This window comes from Somniosus microcephalus, chromosome 1 (genome assembly GCF_052327205.1).
Source record: "Somniosus microcephalus isolate GS21.2 chromosome 1, FLI_Smic_1.0, whole genome shotgun sequence".
Taxonomy (NCBI): domain Eukaryota; kingdom Metazoa; phylum Chordata; class Chondrichthyes; order Squaliformes; family Somniosidae; genus Somniosus; species Somniosus microcephalus.
The window spans coordinates 224,362,941-224,387,023 of NC_140987.1; the positions used below are offsets into that span (position 1 = coordinate 224,362,941).

Genomic DNA, 24,083 nt, shown 5'->3' on the forward strand with positions numbered 1-24,083 from the left:
GGCCAACGCTCCCTCCTCAACCTCACTATCTACATCATTGGAGGTGTCTGGGGTGAAAGAGGTGATGATTGTGGTGCAGAGTCCTCAGAGTTATGAGTTTGTTCCTAGGCCCTGGCTGCTGCTTTAATCTGTTCTTCACCTCCGCGAAAAGAGAAAAGGAAAGAGAACAAAATGTGAAGTTGTTGGCTCAGTTAACCATAATGCAGAACCACTATCATTAGAAACATAGGATTGCTGGGTGACAGAAGACCAAGGTCCATCTAGTTCGCCGTCTATCATCCTGGTAGTCACATAATACAATGATAATGGAGCTGTTGACTAATCAGAGCAATCAATCTCTATCAATTAGTCTACAACAAACCCAGACATGACGCAAAGAAAACCCCAGTTGTTGAAAGCTTTGGGAACCATAGGTCTAAATTCACCTGTTCCTTCCAAGCATGCTACGCTTACCATAAGTCATGTCTGAAATTATTCATATACTGTATCCCAAAATGTTATTTTTTGAAAGAAATCTATATAATTTGTATTTGAATGAATCAATACTAACTGCTTCCATCATTTCCTTAGGGTGCCTGTTCCATAGATTGACCACCCGCTCACTGAAATATTATTTCTGCAGATTAGTTTTGAATTTACCCCCTTTCAAGCGTAGGGTGCGTTCTCTGGTTCTACTGTTCTGTTCTGTAGCTTGTCGTGGTCTACATTATCATGGTCTGTGGTATAACTGAAGTTGGGGCGTTCCTGTGCAGCAGTTATTCCCTTGGACAGTGATACATGACATGAATATTATGGCACTGACCATGAGCTCAGGGAAAGCCTCCAGCTTCTCTATCTCGCATGCCCTCTATAAGGTCTCTGTTAGTTATTTACAAAGTCGCCTCCTTGAGTAGGGTTATGAGTTTGTAGGTCTACTGACAGCATGTTTTCGCTGGTTGAATTGTATTGCAGTGGGACAATAGTATTAGTATATTGAAAGTACATAAAAACCTGACAGGCAGCTGCAGTTTTTGGGTTATGCTGGATGAATAGGCATCATCTCACCAGGTTTAATTCCAAGCATTCATTGTTTGGACTCATCTTTGGCATTCCTGTTGTGCATACATTTGCAGAACATTCAGCTTCTTTCCTGTAAGAAGGATTTCAATTCACGATAATCATTAATTGCCCCGATTATCTCATGACAGTATGACACTGGTTAATACCCTCATGCTGGGTTTTCATGGAGAAGTAAGAAAGAATTAATAGTTTGCCAGGTCTGCTTCTCTTACATGCCCACTTCTGGCAGTTGCTTGTCATGCATATTAGTGTTCCTCACTTACCGACGTGGATTTTTAGTGATCTACCATTTTCTTCCTGCCATTGCTGCCTCTCTCCCCTCTTCCAAAAGTCTCCTCAAGATGTACTTCTTTGTTAAGAACATTATGAACAGGAGTAGGCCATTCAGCTCCTCGGGCCTGCTCCGCCATTCAATTAGATAATGGCTGATCTGCACCTGAACTCCATTTACCTGCCTTTGCTCCATATCCCTTGCTACCCTTACATAATAAAAATATACCTATCGCTGTCTTGAAAGCTCCAACTGTCCCAGCATTGACACCCTCTTGGGGAAAGCATGCCAAATTTCTACCACCCTTCATTCACCCTCTCCCACCACTGCTCAGCATCCAGTTATTTTGTTTCCATGAACCACTTTGGAACACTTTATTGGGGCAGAAATTAGGATCGGGGGCTTGCCGCGCGTGCAAGCCCCCGATGTGCACTTACCCGACGCGCCGGCTGTTGAGCTTCAGGGACGCCTGGAATTCCTGTTTTAAAATGTTGACTCCCGGGCAGCGTCTGACGTCACGCCGCCCAGGAGTGCAGCCAGCGCGAAGCCTGGAGCACGCAGTGCAAGTGAGACACGCCCCTTGAGGTCTCAGTTTAATAGGACACGCCCCCAATGTTTCTCACAAGCTGCAAAGCATTTTTACATGCAGAGCAGCATTTTAAATAGGTTTTTGGTATTTTTAAGAAGCTTTTGGTAACTTTTATAAACTTTTAAAAACGTTTACATTATTTTGAAGAATCTGAAGTCGTTTTAAACAGAATTAAAGCAATTTAAAGACTTTTAAAAGCCCTGAAAGCATTTTTTTCATTCCATTTATTTAATTAGCAACGTTGTCGTCGTACGTGTCTTCACACTGTTCCCTTTGGGGAACTGTATGAAGTGGTGGAAGGATTTATGGCCGTGATTAACGCTCCTTCCGTGACCGTAACCATCTTTGTACCAGCCATTAGGGTGGTTAGTCTTATGGTGGGAGGGTTTTACGGGCTCCCACAACCTATACGAGGGGGGTGGGGCCACCCACACCTGCGGACGCAAATATCCCGCTGGATGTCCACCCAGAATTTATAGTTGGAGCTCCGACTCCACTTGCCGGGACTGTCTGGAGCGGGGTTCGAAACCCTACCCCGTCTGGCCCAGCGGCGGGGATGCTACCGCTACGCCAAAGGCCCACTCCGATTAGCAACGTGAAATGGCTGGAATGGGCACAATTCACGGCATTAAAAGAACTCACAATTGAACTGATGATGACCTCAGCAATCTCCTCAACGAGGTGGAGGCGCAGCGCCTGTTCATCATTGGTAATAAGAAGCCCAAGGCACCGCAAAAAGGACAGATGATAGCTTGGTCTTTCAAGTGGCAGCATAGGGCTCCAGTCACGGGGAGGGAAAAGGCGCAGGAAACGTATGGGTGTCACCTTTTGCGCGGAGTGGGCCTTTTGCATAGCGGTAAGCATCCCCGCCGCTGGGCCAGAAGGAGTAGGGTTTCGAACCCTGCTCCAGACAGTCCCGGCAAGTGGAGTCGGAGCTCCAACTATAAATTCTGGGTGGACATCCAGCGGGATACTTGCGTCCGCGGGTGTGGGTGGCCCCCCCCCCTCAGATGGGTTGTGGGAGCCCGTAAAACCCTCGCGCCATAGGACTAACCACCCTAATGGCTGGTATGAAGATGGTTATGGTCACGGAAGGAGCGTTAACGTGGCCAGAAATCCTTCCACCACTTCATACAGTTCCCGAAAGGGAACAGTGTGAGGATACGTACGACGATGACCTCTTGCGCAATGCACCTCCTTAGACCCTCAGTCGCAGATGCGAGGGGGCAAATCGTGCAATTGTTAAATTTTTCATTTTATTGACATGTAAAATGTTGTGTTTGCTGTTTTCATTGAAATGTTTATTTGTGACTGAAAGGATATGTAATCTTTTCCTTTAAACAGTGCAGCCTGTAGTCAGTTTGAAAAAAATTAGCAACTTTTATTGGAGCCAAAGTATTTTTACAACAACTATTTGAAAATTAGAACATAGCTAGTTTCCACCTTGAATGTCTTTATTGCACTAAGAAAACAGAAAAAGTCACTTTAAAATGTTAACACATTTTTTTCTGAACTATTCATGTTTACAAATGTTTGAAAAGCAGGAAATAGCTAGTTAACATTTTAAAGTTATAAACTATCTACATCAAAACTGACCCTGAAAACTGTTTTATGATGCAATAAAAGTTCACGGCTTCACTTTAAATTGTGTCTGCTCCTTTCTTTGCCTTGCGGGGGGAGGGGGAGGTACAAGGCGCCACTAGCTCGTGAAGGTATTGGCTACTAGCAGTTCCCGGGCATTTTTCTCGCTCACAGACCTCCTGCTAACACAGACGTCCTTGCAAGGAAGAAATGGAAAGAGTTGTTAAAGTAATTTTAATGAAGTGACTGGCTAGAAAATCACCCCGGCCTATGGCAGGAGAAACGCGTTATCGTCTTGGTAATACATCATACCCGCCTGATCAATTTCACAGCCTGAGATGATTTTCCAATAAGTTACTTTCTCTCAAAGTCATAATTAAATACATACATTCACACACATAAGTAAAGGAATATTTACATACATACATATACATAAAGGAATATATACGGACATACATACATAATTACTTACTCATGAAAAGTTTCTTTCTTAAAAATGTTGGAAATGTTACATTATTCATTTTAGAACAGTCATTTTCACATTTAATAAACACAGCAAATTCAATTCACATAGCCACAATTGCTCCTTCTACCTACAGTACTGAAAACCCGTTTAAAAAAAAAAAATTAAACTTTAAAACTTACCTCATCATTTCTTAAAATAACTTTCCTCCCTTTCCCAAACAAAAATATTGCCTTTCAGAAGCTCCACGATAAAATATATCTTCCTCCGCAGCCTCTGGAGCAACTTTACTCATGCTTTTTTCATGTGTAAGTTGTAAGGACTTAACCTCACTGAATCCATGAATGAAATCGACGAAGTTCACTGCGCACGCGCTGCCTGTGCAGTCGCACGCGCTGTGCCTCTGAACCCCTTCGTTCAGAGGACAGAAAATGCCGGTTTTCCCCGCATGCGCTGTGCATGCTGAAAACCGGCATTTCCTACGGCCAGACGCGTGAGTACCCCGACTGTACTCACACGTTTGGAATGGAATTACTGGGCCATTATGTTGAAGGTATTATAAAAGCACAAGTTGTTGACGTTGCTATGGAAACAGCTGGATTAGACTCACGGGTGCTATTTCAACAGTTTAAGACGTTGCTTAGGACTTTTAAAAGATTCTGAACATGGTTATTACTACATCTCTTTCACTGGATGCAATTGTTACGCAACACTTAAGAAAATCAGTAAACTCATGGGTTTACAAGGATGTTTTAGAACATTTAAAAACCTTAATCATCACTCAGTTAACCCCTCTTGTTAATACAAAAAAGTAAATTATAGCCTTATAAGTCTAATAATCTTAATACAGTGTGTCGCACTACAGGCTTGAGCACATATTCTAAGCTGACACTTCAGTGTTGTACTGAAGAAGTGCTGCAATGGCAAAGGTGCTGTCTTTCAGATCATATGTTAAACCAAGACCCTGTCCTCCTACTCAACTGGACATCAAAGACCCCATGGCACTAATCATAAAAGAGCAGGGGAGTTCTCTCAGTTTCCTGGCCAACATTTATCCCTGAAGCAACTCTAGAAGAAACAGATTAACTGGTCATTCATCTCATTGCTGGTTGTGGGACTTTGCTGTGTGCAAATTGCCTGCTGTGTTTGCCTACATCACAACAGTTACTGGCCTAGAAATTGGGTTCTGGTCTTGCCAGGGCTGTAGCGCCAGAAAGTTTGCGCCAGCGGTAATGCAGCAGCGCGCAACGAAAATTCGGGTGTGCCGGGCCCAGACGACGGCGGGCGCTAAAACCCTCCTTTAGCGCCTCAAAACGGGCGTGAACTTGGGTTTCCCGGCGCTAATCCCCCGCTGCGGCACCCGATGCGGTGCTGCAGGCGGGGGAACTGCAGGCCTCCTCCTTCTGTTAAGGAGGAGCTGCCTGCAGCCGACAACTGTCCGGCGGATTGACCCGACATCTGAGCCCGGCACCTCGGGGAAGTGCCGGGCTCGCATGAGACACTGATCAGGGCCGCGGGGGGGAATGCAGGAGTCCGGGAAGGGAGGTGCGGGCAGGCGGCCGCCGGGAACGCGGCCGGCCGCCGCTCCACCTTTATGCGCCGGCGCACACTGGGGGAAGACTCTGTTGCCAGAGTCTTAGTTGCGCCTGCCACGGGCGAGGCGGGCGCAACTGAATTTCGGCTTGGGGCCGGGTTACCACGGCAACCGGGACGCTGCGCACACCGATGACGTCATCGGTGCCGGCGCAGCGCTACCGGTGCAACGCCGATTTAGGGCCCCAAGGAATTTCTCAACTGGCCATAACTCCGGCGCTAGGCCCTCTAGCGCCTCAAATGCGGCGCTAAGCCTACTGAATTTCTAGGCCACTATATTTTAAAATAATTAATTGGTTGTAAAGTACTTTGGGATGTTCTGAGGATACGAGAGGTGCTTTAGAAATGAAAGTCTTCCTTTTTCATTAATACAAGAGATGCTAGTACTAAGAAATAGATTATTTTTTGACTTTTAGCATCAAGTTTCAGCATCAAGCTTTCCAAGATCATCTGGCCATCTGCTGCATCATAATATTGATGTGGCATCCTGGTCTCTGGTAGTCTGATAGAAGAGATAGTTATGTGGTCATGTGATAGAGTGTCATATGTCTCATACTCAAAGTGGCAATAATCCTTGCCTCAGCATAAGTGATGCAGCCGTACAACTAGATATTGTGTTTACTTATACTGAACAGTCAAGACAAGAACCATCTTTTCTAGTAGATCACACCCTTCACATTCAGACTATGCAATGGCTTTCGAAGAACCTGAAGTTTGGACCCTTCAAGCCCAGTCTGAACACAAAGTCCGAGTTTAGCGGAAGGTTCATGCCTAGCATACACTGCATATAGTTAATAATAAACAGTTGAATGTGTTCCTTTTAGCTTTTCAGTCATGTTCATTCTCCCATTTCAACTACTTCCCTACTGACATGAATTACATTGCAAACTGCTCTATGCACATCATGGAATATTCATTTTCCAAATCTTCTCAATTCACAAGGACCCATTTTTCATTTTTTTAGAGGCTCACTAAATCCAAATAGGTCAAATTAGAACAACACTCCTGCATGCATTGTGGATGCAGTAGTATGTGAATCTTGTGGGTTATGTGAGAGTTGTTGTTCTCTCTCGATGATTCAAATCTCCCCCACAGGCAAAAAGCTGATCGTCCATCTGTCTCTTGTCAAGGAACAGACTCCTCCAAGTCTCCATCACCAAGTCAGTTCGCAGCCTATTTAACTACTGTTCCCTATTGAGAAGCATAGTACATTGGAGTTGAATGTTGAGTTAGCGGTGAATTATCCCAGAAATCAACGGACAAAACATAAGCCCTCTGAAAGGAGAAGGGGGTGTTTTATCATTTTAGCAAGGGCACTTTCTGCTCCTGCATACTACTTGGCGACTCTCACCCACCTACCCAGCCCCCTACCCGCCCCCCAACCCCCACCCACCCCAGCCTCTGGAACTTGTGAGTATACATCTTGGGTGAAACAGGATTGGGCTTGGCAGTAATGTCTCCCATGGTGGAATAGCTTGCTCACCATATTGCCACTTGGGTGACGTAGTGGAGGGCAGCACACATGGAACCATATCAGAACATGAGCTAGGTCAGCTCTAATACCCAGGACAAGTACAGAATAATTCTTCACTCTTGTCAAGCAAAAAGCGCTTATTATAAGGTTTTAAGCTGGAAGCGCAGAAGCCAGCCCTGTAGCCAATCGTGTCGATAATTTGATTGACAAGCTTGTTTTTGTCCAATTTTACCAGCTTGTGGTGCCCAATGACATGTCACTGCTGCCCGGGCAGATGCTCCGCCTGAAAGAGGTGGCTGAACGAGAAAAAGAACGTCAGTCAACCGCACCGATGAGACCAGTATCGCAGAGTTTTTTGGTGGAGAAGCCTGATCCAGAGGTGTACGATGATGTGTTGAACACAATGCCAGCGTACGTAGAATCGATGCACCAGAATGATACCGGGGCTTAAAGGGTTAAATTATGAGGACAGGTTCCATAAATTTAGTACGATAGCAAAATACTGCAGGTGCTGGAAATCCGAAATAACAACAGAAAATGCTGGAAAAACTCAGCAGGCCAGGCAACATCCGTGAAGAGAGTTTTTCTCTCTCCACGGATGTTGCCTGGCCTGCTGAGTTTTTCCAGCATTTTCTGTTGTTATTTCCATAAACTTAGCTTGTATTCCCTTGAGTTAGAAGGTTGAGGCGTGATCTGATCGCTGTGTTTAAGACGATAAAAGCATTTGATAGGGTAGATACAGAGAAGCTATTTCCACTGGTGGGGGAATCCAGAACAAGGGGACACAATCTGAGAATTAGAGCTAGGCCATTGAGGAGTGAAATCAGGAAGCACTTTTTCCTTCAAAGAATAGTAGAAATGTGAAACTCTCTATCCCAAAAGGCTGTGAATGTGGAATTGCATGGCAGGACAGGCTCAAAGGGCAGAATGGCCTACTCCTGTGCCTATACTGTCACTTACAACTGGAGTTGTGGTCAAACTGTTTTTAATAGAGTGTTTTTAGGTTTATTATTTGATCCGGTATTAGATAGTGAACCTGATTTTCTTTGGCCCTAGAGCTTTGGTGAAATGGGCCTCAGCGGTGTGATACTGGCCAAATAATGTTATTTCGATGCAGGAATGCAAAATTCACATAAAAATTAGATGCTAAATTGGCTTTCATTGTTCTGCAATGTCTGATCTGGCATTATGGAGAGCTTTGGGGAGGAATAGCCCTGGGTGTTCCCAGTCAGTATAGAATCCTAACACCATCCACCCTCAATTTTGTATGTTTTGGGTGAATATTTTTGTTCATGAAGTTGAGAGGGGCCACTAATGGGAACAAAACATTTTCACACCTTCATGCCAGGTGTCAGTGTCAAATATCCCTGGAAATCTGAAACAAAAACTGAAAACGCTGGAAACAATCAGCAGGTCAGGCAGCATCTGTGTAGAAAGGAAAATGTTGGCGTCTCAGGCCTGGCCCTTCATTTAGAGTTCTGATGAAGAGCTAGGACTGAAACATCAATCTTGTTTCCAGTGTTTTCTGCTTTTGTTTCAAATATCCCAGGTTCAGATATAGCACCAAAAGCTCCCTCGATCCTGCCCCAACATAGCCCAACCTCAGAAGAGCATCCCCTACTGCACCAAAGTGGCATTTCCATTAATCACACCAGCCGTCCTTGTGATGCCTGACTGAGATTGTCATTTTGTACCAAATTATGGTGTTGTCTCAAACGGACGTGGAACTGGGTTTCACTTTGGATCTTTATAGACAGCGAAGTGCTTTAATTTTGGAAGTGCTTGATTTACGTGTAACGTAAGTTTGTTTTGTTTAAGTAAATTATTTTTAATGATGTATGCATTGAAGTGTTTAGTAAACTAATAGATCTATCTAAAGTATCTTTGAAACCTAGGTCTGTTTTTATGATCTGGAATGTACTGCCTGAAAGGTTGGTGGAAGCAGATTCAATAATAACTTGCAAAAGGGAATTGGATCTATATTTGAAAAGGAAAACATTGCTGTGCTATGGGGAAAGAGCGGGGGCAGTGGAGATTAATTGGACAGCTCTTACAAAGAGCTGGCACAGGCACGATCGGCTGAATGGCCTCCTTCTGTGCTGTATGATTCTATGATCTAGCCCATCTCCACTCTGTAGCCGAGCTCCTTAAAAGGTTGCACATGTTATCAGTGCATGGTTGAAGTAAATGACCTGTACTCACGGCTCACCTTTACTGTTTCTGCAGGTGTTTCTACAAAATTTCTCGGAATGAAGCTGAATCCATGCTGGAAAGGCACCCTGAGAATGGGGGCTTGATAATAAGGCCTTCCTCTGAGAACACAAACTACTCAATCACCACTCTGACCACACAAAACAGGTAGCTTTAGTATGACAGGAGGCAATATAAACTAAATGGTACAATTTTAAAGGGGGTGCAGGAACAGCAAGAATTGTGGATTTCGCATCTTGAAAGTGGCAGAACAAGTTAAAAAAGCTGTTAAAAAATTATTGGATCCATGGCTTTATAAATAAGGTCATAGAGTACAGAAGCAAGGAAGTTATGCTAAACCATTACAAATCACTGGTTAGGCCTCAGTTATCGGAGTATTGTGTCGCATTGTGTCGATTTAATAGAGGTGTTCAAAATTTTGAAGGGTTTTGATAAGAGTAGACAGGAAGTCTGTTGACTGCCTCATTTACTTTGTGCAGTGAATTTCAGAGCACAACTGCAATATAAGAATAGGAACATAGGAATTGCTGGATGGAAAAAACCCAAGGCCCATCTAGTTAGCCTTCTACCTTCCTGGTAACTGCAAGATACAATGATAATGGAGTTGTTGACTAATAATTGCAATCAATCTCTATCAATTAGTCTACAACAGACTCAGACATAATGTGAGGATACCTCAGTGGTGGAGAGCTTTGGGAACCATATGTCCAAAGTCACCAAAGTAATTTTGCATATGCAAGTGTTACGAATTCTGGTCTGCCATGGATGTCATCTCGAGTTCAATGGAGTTAGTCATTCCCGTAAGTGGTCTGAGCACCTTAAATTTGGAAAAATTCAGTTGTTTGCGCCTCCCGTTAGCGCCTTAAGAGGTGCCAATTGGGGCGCAAAGCAACGAGCGCCCGGGCGCGGCGATGTTTGTGCCACTCGTGAAATTAACTAGACATTTTGTGGCAGCGCTAAACACTACCGCCACGATCTCCTGCGCCGGCAGATTGTGACGTCAGTCGAGTGCGCAACACCCCGTTAGCGCCCCGGACCGGAAATTGAGTGGCGCCCCCTGCCTTACCGCCTGCCGCTAGCAACGACAGGTTGAGGGAGCGTTATGCTGTCAGAAAGGGACTGGGGGAGCGCTATTTAAAGGCGACCACTTCCTGCCTTTTTTTGTCGGTGACATTTTTGCACCACGCATTCTGAGAGAGAGAGAGAGAGAGAGAGACTTCTGGAGAGATTCAACGCTGTGTGAAGGAGTTTTGAGTACTGAGCAGCACTTTGCAGGTTTATTTGGATTTGCCCTTCCTTGCTTCGCCAGCGCTCTGAGGTAGCGCCTCGCTCCTCGGCCTTTGTGCCTTAAGACAGGTGTGAAGCGCCTGATTTAGCGCTCCAATCACCTCCAGGGGCGATAAAAGCCAAGTTTGCTGTCAGAGGCAATAATTAGCGCTAGGCGCTAAACTTTGCGCACCGCCAATAATGGCGCCCCAAACGGGGCAATACCGAATTTTTCCCCCATAGGGTTTAGGGGGGCGGGGTAATTGACTCCCACTGCCCTATATCTACTTGCGTTGTAGTGGGACTCAGGAGTGTAACAATAAAACTCCCTTGTGATCTGGAGCAGATCTACATGTTTCTCAGGACACGTGTGCTTCTTCAGTCTCTCCAAAGCTCTGCTCTACTGCCCATGCCCCATCCTGTTTCCAAATACCGGACTGCCTTCCTTACTGTCAGTGTTCAGGAAAATATACAAAACCCTGCCAATACAATGGGTGCAAGGTATTTCTTTAAAAAAAAAGACTTGCATTTATATAGCACCTTTCACAATCACCGGACGTCTCAAAGCACTTTACAGCCAATGATGTACTTTTTGAAGTGAAGTCACTGTTGTAATGTGGGAAACGCAGCAGCCAATTTGCGCAGAGCAAGCTCCCACAAACAGCAATGTGATAATGACCAGATAATCTGTTTCTGTTATGTTGTTTGAGGGATAAGTCATGGCCAGGACACCGGGGATAACTCCCCTGCTCTTCTTCAAAATAGTGCCTTGGGATCTTTTACGTCCACCTGGGAGAGCAGACGGGGTCTCGGTTTAACGTCTCATCTGAAAGACAGCACCTTCCGACAGTCTAGCACTCCCTCAGCACTGCAGTGTCAGCCTAGCTTTATGTGCTCAAAGTCCCTGGAGTGGGACTTGAACCTACAACCTTCTGACCTAGAAGCGAGTGTGCTACCAACTGAGCCACAGCTGACATCTTTAATCTCTCCACAGGTAGACACTAGATGAAGTGAAGTTTAGCTTGAATTATAAGATGCTTTATTCCAAAGTGAGGAAAACACACAGAGGAATAGATAGATTCATTGCTCAATTGCTACAACTTATATTTGTTTAATGATATAAAATAAAGAAAGCGCAATGCTACCCCACTCTGCTGGGTCACTTTATTTAAATAATCTCTCTGCATTCTGTCCTACAATTTTAGGACAAAATCACTCTTCCTTCAAAAAAAGCACAAATTAGTTGTATTTAGAAGCTACCTTATTATTACCTAATATGTTGACAGTTAGAAATGTTGGCATGTTGGGTTGTCAATCCAAAGACAGAAGAAACGCTGTTAATATACGATCAGAAATGTTTTTTTCCTGGAGACCAAACAATCAACAATTCGGTGGCCCATCCCCGTAAGTGCTGAAACTCCTTGCACCCGTTGTGTTGGCAAGGTTTTATGTCTTGCTGAACACTGACAGTAAGGAGGGCAGTCTGGTATTTGGAAACAGGATGGGGCATGGGCAGTAGAGCAGAGCTTTGGAGAGACTGAAGAATATACAAACATGCAAAACAATGTCGGACAGGTAAAGACCCTCTGGTCCATCGAGCCCGTCTCACACAATTGCGATACCTTGTGTATCACAATATATACTCGCCACCAACGTTACCTGTAAGCTGCACTATGTTCTGTGTGGCCTGTTTCTTTCAATGCGCTGCCCTTTTAAATTTCTGCATATGTGCGGTATTTCCAATGGAAAAGCTTGTGAGCGGCCTGCGCGGGACCTTGTAGCTTACTGCGTGGCTGCGCACACACGCAGCTTAGAGGGAACATTGCTCTCCATCCCACCCAAAACCATGTGATCTCCTGGGAGAGGCGAAAAAACAGATTTAAAAAACCCAGGTCAATTTGGGGTACACGTGTCCTGCGAAACAAATTCCTGAGAAACAAATTCATTTACAGCAAGCTTTCATTCAAAACACTTTTAAAACAACTAACATCTAGACTCTTTCTGAGGACAAATGGCCAAAGGGTCCTGAGACGTGAGCACTCGTTAAAGATTGTGATGGCAGCTTCCATTTTCTGGCAGTGAACCTTCAGCAATAGCTGGGCATAATAATCTGCCCAGGCTATCAATGTGAAATACAAACAGATAATGCTGGAAATACATGGCAGGACAGTCGGCATCTGTAAAGAGAAAAGGCAGATAATTGATGTTTTAGGTGTGTAACCCTTCATCACAATGGTGAAGGTTTACACTCCTGAAACATTAACCTGTCTCTGAGCTGGGGTAGGGGTTTGAGTCTAATCCATGACTTTCTGCTCATTGTGAGGGACGGTCCACAATTCCTGCTCAGTGAAAGGCAATGGGGGTTCATGATTCCTGCTCAGCTAGAGAAGGGTCTAGGCCAGAGGGAGAGATGCGTGTGTCTGTAGGGAGGGGCGGGGGGTTCTTTGTTGCTTATTTCAATGAAATGCTAGAGGTGCTTCGACTTCTATAGGGCTTAACATAATTGCTGCCTACTTAGACTCACTGTATTCCATTAATTTTTGATGGCACCTCTTCCTCCTTTTGTGCCCGGGCGGGAAATCTTGCACAGAGGGAAGTCAGAACGGGAGCTGGAAGCTTGCAGTTGTAGGGGTTGTTGGAGTGGAGGTTGAACACTTGCTCAGTGGGAGGTCAGGATGGGGATTTAAAAACTTGCTCAGTGGGGAGGGAAGTGGGATACAAACTTGATTGGGGGTTGGGGGGGGTGGGGGAGGTGGGGGGTTGGAATAATATTGGTACAGCAATTGGAAAGGGAGAGAAAGTTCAACCATTCTAACAGTGCACCCCTATAGAGACAGGGAGATATTTTTCCTCATCTTAATTTTATTTACAAAAAATTTTTAAACACAAATTAGTTGTATTTAGAAGCAAACTACTCCTAATTGCTACCTGATTATCACTTAATATGTTGCAAGTTTGAAAATGTTGACATTCTAATTAGTGACACCTTAGTTTGCGTGTGAGATACAGAGTCGGGGAATGTGAGAGAGATAGAGGGAGAGACAGATAGTGGCAATGGAGTGTAAAATTGGACATGGTGTAAAATGGGTGTCCGTCCCAAACTCTCGCCGTTCCCACCGAGCGGCTTAGAATCGAGGCTTATGTATCCGCTCTTCACTGTGAGAAATACCACAGGAGGTCAACCAATCCAACTAAATACTACATACGTTTCCTATGGTATGCTTAATGTAAATCTATTGCTTTGAATACACACGACCCCTAACTGCATATGAAAAACAAACCACAGCCTCACATTTTGTCATGATCAACACCCCTCCAGCGGCTTAAACATTCACTCCCTCCACCACCGGTGTACCGTGGCTGCAGTGTGTACTATCTACAAGATGCACTGCAGCAACTCACCAGAGCCTCTTCGGCAACACCTCCCAAACCCGCGACCTTCACTACCTAGAAGGACAAGGGCAGCAGGTGCATAGGAACACCATCACCGCTAGGTCATACACCATCCTGGCCTGGACATATATTGCCACTCCTTTATTGTTGCTGGGTCGATGAATAATTTTGCTTGTATTTACATTTAATCAGAGTTCAATCTTATCTTTCAGTAAAGGGGTCATAAAGCACTACAAGGTGACTTGTGAAGATAGTGGATTTGTCATTTGGCTGGAATGTCCAGTAAGTTTCTTCCTCCATTTATGCTGTAATCCTACAGTTTAAGATCTTCTGTATATTTTATGAATGTACATACGACTTATATGCAATGAGTTGAATGTTTGGTCTTAATCAATAATCTTTGAATTTGAAACTGGAAAGAGAGAACAGGTTCTATCGGGAGACATTTGAACCACATAAGTACAATTTTAAACATCAGTGGTTTTCAAATCTTTCTGTGCTGAGTACCCAATGCAAATATTAGTACAGTCCTTGGCACCCCCTCCAAATATTGGCACAGTCCTTGGCACCCCTCCAAAAATTGACTCATTGTCGATGACCCATCCTAACTTCTGAAAGACATATATCGCCGCTCCTTTATTGTTGCTGGGTCGATGAATAATTTTGCTTGTATTTCCATTTAATCAGAGCTACCCAAAGGTAAAAAGTGCTATGATTGCAAAAAAAACATTTTTATTAGTGCACTTCAACAGGAATAGCCGGCTGGGAATACAGCAGGAGTTTCTGGGACTCTGTGCTCATCCCCAGAGAGATGGAAATCCATTCAACTCAGAGATCTGTTCATGGGCCCTTTACAGTTCACAGGCCCCATCTTGATAATTCTCTAGATTGCTGATGGACTCTTGCTGAAGAAACTTGCCAGGAATTCTCTCGCGGGTTCTCCCGATCGGTCGCTGAAGACACCCTGTTTATGCAATTATTTGGAGTTTCCACTGATCTTCCACCGAAGTTACATCCTGACCCTAACCCTTCCCCTAACCCTAATGGGACTTTAATACATCCTCTGACCAATGGGACTTTAGTACATCCCCTGGCCAATGGGACTTTAGTACATCTTCTGGCCAATGGGAATTAAGTACATCCTCTGGCCAATGGGAATTTAGTACATCCCATTGCCCATCCTCAGTTGCCTTGAGGGCATTGAGAGGCAACTACATAATGTGGGTCTAAAATCACATATAGACCAGATCAGGTAGAGGTGGCAGGTTCCCTTTTCTGAAGGATATTTGTGAACCCATTGGCATCTTTGTGATATCATACCCTCTATTAGTATTTTTAGTACTGTCTATCTCCAACTTTTATGTCCTATGAGCATCTTCAAAAGTTATTTTCTATCAATTTTTAACACAGAGTATTTTATTTTTAGTCCAGGAGACCACTCTGGCCCTGATCAATGTTATACCACTGAGCTCACAATGCTTACTGACTTAGCGAAAAGACTATAATTTTTGTCTTATAGTTTGTATTTCAGTGAAAAAATGAAAAAAAAAGAAGAATTTAGAGTGAGGGACAAGAAAATCCATCTGATTACTTCCCTCGGCTCCATTCATGCTGGAGGGTAGATACTGTGCATTGGAACACTCTCCCACAGTATTGATGGGTTAGAGAAAAGCCTTGTGTTTTAACCCACAAACCTTTGGTCAAGATGCAAGCACTCAAACACATTGTAATATTGTCTTCCTGCAATACTGCTATCCTTAATCTTAAGGAACATAAAACATTTCAAGAAATAGAATGTGTCAGTTTGACAGGATGCCTGGATGTGTGCTAAACTGCAAAGTCATAATAATTAACATAAAGCTGCCATTCTATTGGTATAGGTCCCCCTGTGCTTTGGCTATCATCAGTTAAGCCGAGTTTCCTGCTCTATTGTTCTAATCTTTATATCTACAACAACAACGTGTATTTATATAGTACCTTTAACATAATAAAACATCCCAAGGCGCTTCACAGGAGTACTATAAGACAAAAAATTTGACATTTGAACTATCTATTGTGTGAAAGAAATAGGCTGCAGCTCGCTTACACACTATAATTAATTAGACTTTTCTTTCATTTGGGAGAACTAGATGAGGGTGAAGGTACAAGTTTCTCCTACAAGGAGAGAAGATGAGGTAAATCAAGAACTAGTGGTTAGGTGACACCACTAGTTGAGCTTTAAAAGTCTATGGGGGAAAAATTGAGTTGCGCCCCTTTTGGGGCACTAACTTCGCCGAGGTGCTACTTTTAGCGCCCCACTTCCCTCTTGGGGCGAGGGAATATCCTTCCTCCACTTCTTAAAGGGGAGGGGCCTTGCGCAGCGTGACTCGGGGCCCAGCTGGGCCACCGAGGATCAGAGTGCCGGCAAAAGAGCCCGGCACTCAAGAGAAGTGCCGGGCTCTTGGAGTGCAGCCGGCACTCCGCGGGAGGGAGGGTCAGGAGGCCGGGGACGGCAGTGGAGGCAGGTGCTGGCAGGCGGCCAACAAAAATGGCCGCCCGGCACCTCGCCTTTAAATAGTGCCGCCGCGGCCGCAGGTAGGCCCCCCTGACTCTGTCGGACATAGCATCCGGCGGTAAGTCAGGGGGCGCTACCGAAGATCGCGGCCAGGGTGCGAGCGGGGCGCTGCACACAGCAATGACGTCATCGCTAGCGGCGCAGCGCCGTGGGGCGCTAACGGTTACCGCCGCAGTTAACCTCCCACTGAATTTTGCGGGAGGCGTTGGCGGTGGCGCGCCCGGACGCTAGTTGCTTTGCGCCCCGTTAGCGCCCTCTTAGGGCAATAACGGGAGGCGCAAAACAACCAAATTTTTCCCCCAATATACCATAGGTGGTAGGTAAGACTGAGGGAGATAAGAAGTTGCAAAGTTTGTAACTAAGTAAACTGCCATTTATTTTTTCCTGTTCCATAGGTCACATGCCGGTCCCTTCAGGAAGTTGTTGATCATTTTATAAAAGAGACAAACGGAGTTTTGAAACCGTACTTAGACTCCAACGTGTATGCCAAAAAAATTGGTATGTTTGCACATCCACACTGCATATGGGCCTGGGTATCTGAAACGTTTCATTTTGTGTCTCGGTTAGAACATTCTGATTAAAACAGGTAATGGAGCACGTTTAAAGAAAAGAAAAAAAAAGAATGAACTTGCATTTATATAGCACCTTTCACGACCACAGGAGGTCCCAAAGTGCTTTACAGCCAATGAAGTACTTTTGAAGTGTTGTCACTGTTGTAATGTAGTAAATGCGGCAGTCAATTTGTGCACAGCAAGCTCCCACAAACAGGTAATCTGTTTTTGTTATGTTGATTGAGGGATAAATATTGGCCAGGACACTGGGGATAATTCCCCTGCTTTTCTTCGAAATATTACCACGGGATCTTTTACATCCACCTGAGAGAACAGACGAAGCCTCGGCTTTAACATCATTTCTGAAAGATGGCACCTCTGACAGTGCAGCACTCTCACAGTACTGCAGCAAATAAATGGGTTCAATTAGCAAATACTATTTTTTTAAGTTGCCACTCATTTGTTGCCAAACTGTCAACTATGTCCCGAAGATTTTTTTTCAATCGTGGGACCATTTACTGACAGGTTGGTAGCACTCTGAGTCAGAAGGTCGAAAGTTCAAGCTGTGCTTCAAGAATTGAGCACATAATCCAGGCTGACACTTCAGTGCAGTACTGAAGAATTACTGCACTGGATGTAAAAAAAATCTCATGACATTAATTCAAAGAAGAACTGGGAGATCTTCCTGCGTTTTGGGAAACATTCCTTCCTCAATCAACACTACCAGAAAAAAAAATTAACTAGCTGTTAATCTCATTTGCTGTTTGTAAGATTTTGATGTATGCAAATCGACTGTTGCATTTGTCTATAAAGAAACATGTCAAAAGTAATTTGTTGGTTGTGAATTGGTTTGGGACATCCCCAAGATTTGATAAAAGAGCTAGATTCATGCAACTGCTTTCTTTCTTTCATTTTTGAAGATGTGTAATTTTTGCATCAACGGCCCCTGGGCTAAAAATTCAATTGTGTAACACCATTGCTTGGGCTCTATGGGTGCCATTTTGGCACGTGCACAGTTCTGGTTCTTGATGAGGGCGTTAGCGTCGGCGCTTGGTGTGTGCTCCAGGAGTGTGTAGAGTAGGCAGATCATGACATCAATCAGCGTGCAACGCTGATTTGACGCCAACTCTGCCTTTTTGTCCTCAACACTGGAAGTAAGGCCCTGTCTTAACCGCGCACAGCTGAACATGCATTCAACAGCAGCAGGGAAACCCTACCAACGATATTTAAAGGGATCATCAGCCACTTTCAGGGCAGTTGCTGATTAATTTCTACTGACTCTGTTTAAGTTTGTGGAAGTGTTTGGAGCTTTCTGCAGTTATTTCATTTGGTGAGGTGACAGGGAGTGGTGCTGCAAGTGGAGAAGGCCTTGCTTCTGACTTCAAGGGTTCTGGTCAGAGCACTTGCTCCCAGTCATGGGTGCTCTAGTTGTCATCCCCCTTGGCCTGCAGCATGACAGGGAGACGGAGCAGAGGCACCAAAGAGGACAAGCTGCTCGCAGAGGGAGGAGGGGGAGAAGGGCTCTCAGCAGGAGGCCTTACCCACCTAGGGTCTTCCAAAAGCAATTCTCTTACCTCAACCTGAGCCAGGAGCAGTGTGTGAGGCATCTGTGCTTTACAAAGGAGGTGCTCACAGAACTCTGCCACCTCTTGTAGCCAGACCTGCAGCCTCACACCAGGGCAAGGACAGTGCAGCCAATGGCTATGAAGGTGACCATGGCCCTGAATTTCTTCGCATCAAGATCCTTTCAGGCTGGTACAGGCAACATCTGTAACATCTCCCAGTTCACCATCCACTGCTGCATAAGGGAGGTGACAGATGCTCTTAATGCCAGGAGAGGGGAGTTCATTGTCTTCTCTCTCCCCAGAGAGAAGCAGGTGGAGCGTGCACATAGCTTTGCCAGGATAGCTGACTTCCCCATGGTGCAGGGCGCCATCGACTGCACATACGTGGCTTTGCAGGCACTGCATCTAAATACTAAGATGTACCGCAACCGCAAAGGTTACCACTCACTGAATGAGCAGCTGGTATGCGGCCATGCTCAGCACATCATGATGGTGAATGCCCAGTATCCTGGCAGCATCACGATGCTTTAATTCTGCACCAGTCCATTGTTCCCTCAGTCTTTGAGCCACCAAGACAAACCAGAGGGCAGCTACTGGGTGACAAGGGCTATCCGCTGACCACCTGGCTCATGACTCCACTCCACAACCCAAGCACACGTGGGCAGCATGCATGCAATAAGAGCCATGCTGCCACACAGAATCTGATAGAGCAGACCATTGCTATCCTTAAACAATGCTTCCGCTGCCTGGGCTGCTCTGGAGGAGCCATGCAGTACTCAGCAGAGTGTGTTTCAAGATTCGTTGTGGTCTGCTGCATATTCCGCAACCTCGCCATCATGAGGGCCCAGCCCTTGCCACCAGGCATACCGGCAGAGGAGGAGGAGTAGGAAGCGGAAGATGAGGAGGAAGCGGAGCAGAAGGAAGCAACCCAGAAAGCCCTTTTCTGCCCAGGCGGTCCATGATTGACTCATCTGACTGTCGTATGAGTCAACGCAACCCCAATTCCCCATTCAACAATAGTCCCACACTTTACCTTCCCTCTGTTAATGACCATCAGAGTGTCCTTTTGGCCACATTGCTGAAATAAAGGCCACCACATAAGAAACATTCCAATCCAACTTTATCCATCAATCCATCCAATATAACCTAACAAAGTCAACTCATCACCCATGTGCCTTCCCTTAGTGCCTGTCTTCAGTGTGCCTTTGCCTGTTCTAATGCTCCTACGCAGTGCTACCCCAGTGCTCAACATGGCTGATGGAAGGTTGCTGACTTTCAGTTGGGGAGACTGCAGATGGCCTTGCAGGACAACTTCGAGCAGTTCTGGGCCTAGAAGGCCCGGCTGTAGACTGCACCACCTCAGCATGGGCGGCAGCAGTCTGGGCTGGCTGACTGAGAGGCAACAGCAAAGGCACTGGTGGAGTGGCAGTGGTGGGAAGATAATGCTGTGATCCTGAGAGAGGACAGCAGGTTCTTGCTCCACGGAGCCCAGGCCGGCGCCTCAGCATTCCTAGTCCACTGTTGGGAGTGTAAATTGCTGGAATGCTGTGACACCCTGCAAGCCCCTTTCCACACTGGTAAACCCAGCCACAATGGCAGCAGTCTGAGCTTGTGTGGCAGCAAGCTGAGACTGCATGAGAGCAGTCTGAGGTTGCATGACACAAGCCTGAGCTTCCACTGCAGCACTCAGACATAGGGTGGCTTGTGCTTGTGCTGCAGTGGAAGCTGAGACATCGGCCATCAAACGCTGCATGATGGTTGGGTCCACTAGTGCGCTCATGGATCTGCTCACCCCTTCCACGCTGGAAAGGATGGGCTCCAAGCTCTGCGCAAAGCCCTATCAAGGTTGGTGCCAGACTCCTCCAGGCTCTGACATTGTACTCAGGCTTTCAGGCAGGCCTTCCAATGCACCAATCATTTCGTTGTGCATACCCATCAGCGTTCTTCTGCAGGCCACCCCATTGAAGTCTTCATCTGAGTCCTGTGCTGCAGAACTCATGTGTGATCTCACCCTCCCGAGAGCTGGCACCTGTGCTACCCTTTCCCCCTGCCCTGGCTGCAGCCCACTCATGCCCAGTGATTCACCATGTGCAGATCCCACCTCTAAGCTACCCTCTAAAGTATGCGGAGTGTCAGTATCTGAGCTGATGGCTGCAAGTATGAAATCGAGTCACACTGTTTCTTCTTCTTCATCACTCTCCTCTCCCTCTTCTTCTACAACCACTGGCTGGGCAGGTTGGATTTCTTGGGTCTCTGAAATGAGAAAGGCACAAGGGTAGGATTGTGGTGAGGGTAGGTGGGGAAGCAAGAGGTGCATGCTTACACCATGTGCAGCTTGTAAATCAGAAGAGATTCTGGGATGAGGGGGAAGTGGGATATGAGAAGAAGGATAACGTATGAGGATATCGGCATCTTATACTCTTTCAGCCCCACCGCTGGCCACGGGATCAGTCTTGTCCCTCCCAAGAATGGCTAGCACCGTCTCCTTCATGCGGTGAGATGTTGCAGGCAAACCTGTCCTCCGATAGTTAGGTTCTGCTGGTGCCGGTTATGCGCCACCTTTTCCTGCAAGAGAAAGGGAAGTGTATCAGTGGGTGTGGTGCATTGTGCTTGGGTGATGTGGCTGTCTTGGTTGAATAGCTGCCAGTGTGTGCAAGCTGTGAGATGTGGGTATGAGGCTTGCAGTAGCGGTAAGTGTGTGAGGGTGAGATGGAGCCTGTGAATGTGAAGTATGAGTCGTGATTGATGGAGGTTGTTGCTAGGTGAGTGATGGGGGTGTGGTGCATTGAGCAATGTGTGAGGCTAGTGCTGCAGTTTGTGGGATATGGCATTTGAAGATGAATTCGCTGACCTTGAGCACTGAATGAGGTAATTAAACCTCTTCCTGCACTGCGTCCACGTCCTCTGGGCTACACTGCTGGCATTCGCCACAGTGGCTATCTGCTCCCACTGTACTTTGCTCTGTTGCCTGGAGGGCCTCCTGGCCCTCTGTAGAAAGAGGACCTCCCTCCTTCTATTGACCTCCTGTACCACGGCATCCAGTGCTGCATCAGAGAACCTTGGTGCCGCTATCTCCCCTGTTGTGCCATCATTAATTGATTTTTTCTACTGTCTTCCTCAGTCAGTTCAATGATCTGCAGCAGGCAGAATGCACTTCCCTTTTAAGAGGTGTAGACTGCCTTTAAGTAGTACAGGCTAGCTTTAATTGGAGCTAGTATAGTGGTTATGTTACTGGACTAGTAATCCAGAGGACTGAACTAATAATCCCAAGACATGAGTTCAAATCTCACCTGTAGCAGCTGGGGGATTTAAATTCAGTTAATTAAATAAACTGGAATAAAAAGCTAATATCAGTAATGATGACCATGAAACTATCAGATTGTGGTAAAAACCCATCTAGTTCACTAATGGCCTTTAGGGATGGTCTGTTCTGGCCTATATGTGACTCCAGACCCACAGGAATGTGGTTGACTCTTAACTGCCCTCTGAGATGGCCTAGCAAGCCACTCAATTGTACCAAACCACTACAAAGAACAACAGTTCAAGAAGGCAGCTCATCACCACCTTCTCAAGGGCAATTAGGGATGGGCAATAAATGCTGGCCTTGGCAGCGATGCCCACATCCCAACGAATAAATAAAAAAAAGCCTTGCACGAAATTGGACCTCCCGCTGAGCGTTCAGCCACAACCATGGAAATGAGCAGCAGCACAAAGTTCGCCTGCTGCTTGCAGTCCTCCGAATGGCTGCGCGTTGCTAGTGCATTGTGATGCCTGTGCCTGTGCCTGTTTTCAGAGGCAAACAGATTTCTCGGCCCCTTTGTTTGCAAGGCAAATCTGGTAACGTAAACTCCTCCTTCATGATTGAGAAATGTAGAAATTAGCATCCAAAACTGAAAGATATTGGCCCAGAAATTAGTGTCCCAATGCACGAGTAAGCACCGTGTACTCACGCATGGACCGATGGAATTGCCGGTTTCCAGCATGCACAGCGCATGCGCGGGAAACCGGCATTTCCGATCCTCTGAACCAAGGGGTTCAGAGGTCGAACGCGTGCGCGCAGGAGTCTGCGCGTGCGCGTTGAACTTCCTTTTTTTTTTCCAGGTTTGCCCGCCTCCACTTTTTACACTTTAAAAAAGCAGACGTAAGGACTTAATTTTAAAAGGTAAGTGGTCTATTAATTAAAATTAGAATTTTTTTTCCACAGGTTTATTATTTTTAAAGACTTTACAGTAAGGTTAGTGTATTTTTAGCCCCGATTTTTTATAAAATTACTTTTTTCAAAAATTTAAATTATTGTTTAAAATAATGATTTAAAGTTATTTATAGTTCATTTAAATAGTGTGATGTTTCTTTAAAGTTTATTTCAAGTTTAAGTACTGTTTTGGGCGCCCGGAGTTTTCATGAGTTTGACAGTTCTTACTGTCAAACTCATGAATGAACTTTTGCATCCTCCGATTGGTTGCCCAGTGCTCACGTGATCCCAGCCGACGCATCGCACTAAGTACGCCGCTGGATCACGCAAGCACAGCGCGCCGGGAGCTGAACCGGGCCACTGACAGGAAATCCACGCAGGCCCAGGCTTCAACTGTCGGCGCGCTAGGTAAGTGTAGGTCGGGGGCTTGCACCCGCGGGAAGCCCCCGACACGAATTTCTGGGCCATTGTGGTACACAGGGCTACGATAGTGTAGTGGTTCTGCTTCTGGACTAGTAATCAGACTAATAGTCCAGTTCTAGAACTTGAGTTCAAATCCCACCATTGTATTTTGAGAATTTGAATCTGGAAATAAAGAGCTGGTACCAGTGAAGCTTGTTAAAAACCCAACTGGTTCACGAATTTCCTTTAGGGAAGGAAACATGCTGTCTTTAGCTGGTGACTCCAGTCCCACATCAATGTGGTTGACTCTGAAGTGGTCTAGCAGGACACTCAGTTGTGGAAGGGACATAAATACCAGCCAGCCTGAATAAAAAAAAGATTGTGACCATTATATGCTAACAGAAGTGTTACAGATCTCTGCTATAAAAAACACAGAATATCTCACAGACGAAGCATGCTATTGATGGCACAGTGAGAAGATGCATGAGCATTCTGTTTTTAACATTGCTACTCTGCAATCAGTCTTGAGGAGGTGCAGGAATTGCCCAAACTGATTTGTAGCCATTGAAACTAAGGTGGCTGTCTTCCTGTTAGCTTTCAGTCTAAATTAATCATGTTAAGCTATTGGGTAGGGGTGTTGGCATTTGTCCAAAATTACCCAAGCATTTCATTTTAGATGGCATTATTTCACTGCAGCAATTCCACTTACACTTAGGAAGGCTTGATACAAAAGTATGAATGGCAGTAGTTCTCATGGATATTACTAGTCAGTAACCCTGAAACCATTTAATAACCTTATACAGTGGGTCAGAATCATCACCATTCTTACTTTTATACCTTTCAAAGTTAACTCTAAACCAAAGTCTAAATTCATCCCAATGCTCACCCCAAGTTCCAACCCTGGGTTGTGGTTACCACA

The 24,083-nt window shown here is 45.5% G+C and overlaps 1 protein-coding gene across 3 annotated transcripts in view; it reads left to right on the forward strand.

The window, feature by feature from the left end:
• The window catches only part of LOC147124638 (signal-transducing adaptor protein 1-like), a 158,615-nt gene that overhangs the window by 85,535 nt on the left and 48,997 nt on the right, over positions 1–24,083 (forward strand). For all 3 annotated transcript variants that reach the window (XM_085990810.1, XM_085990826.1, XM_085990817.1), the window contains 4 exons: positions 7,266–7,441; positions 9,257–9,388; positions 14,113–14,182; positions 16,850–16,952. In XM_085990810.1, the coding sequence (XP_085846936.1) occupies positions 7,266–7,441; positions 9,257–9,388; positions 14,113–14,182; positions 16,850–16,952 (481 nt within the window). The remainder of the gene's footprint in view (positions 1–7,265; positions 7,442–9,256; positions 9,389–14,112; positions 14,183–16,849; positions 16,953–24,083) is intronic.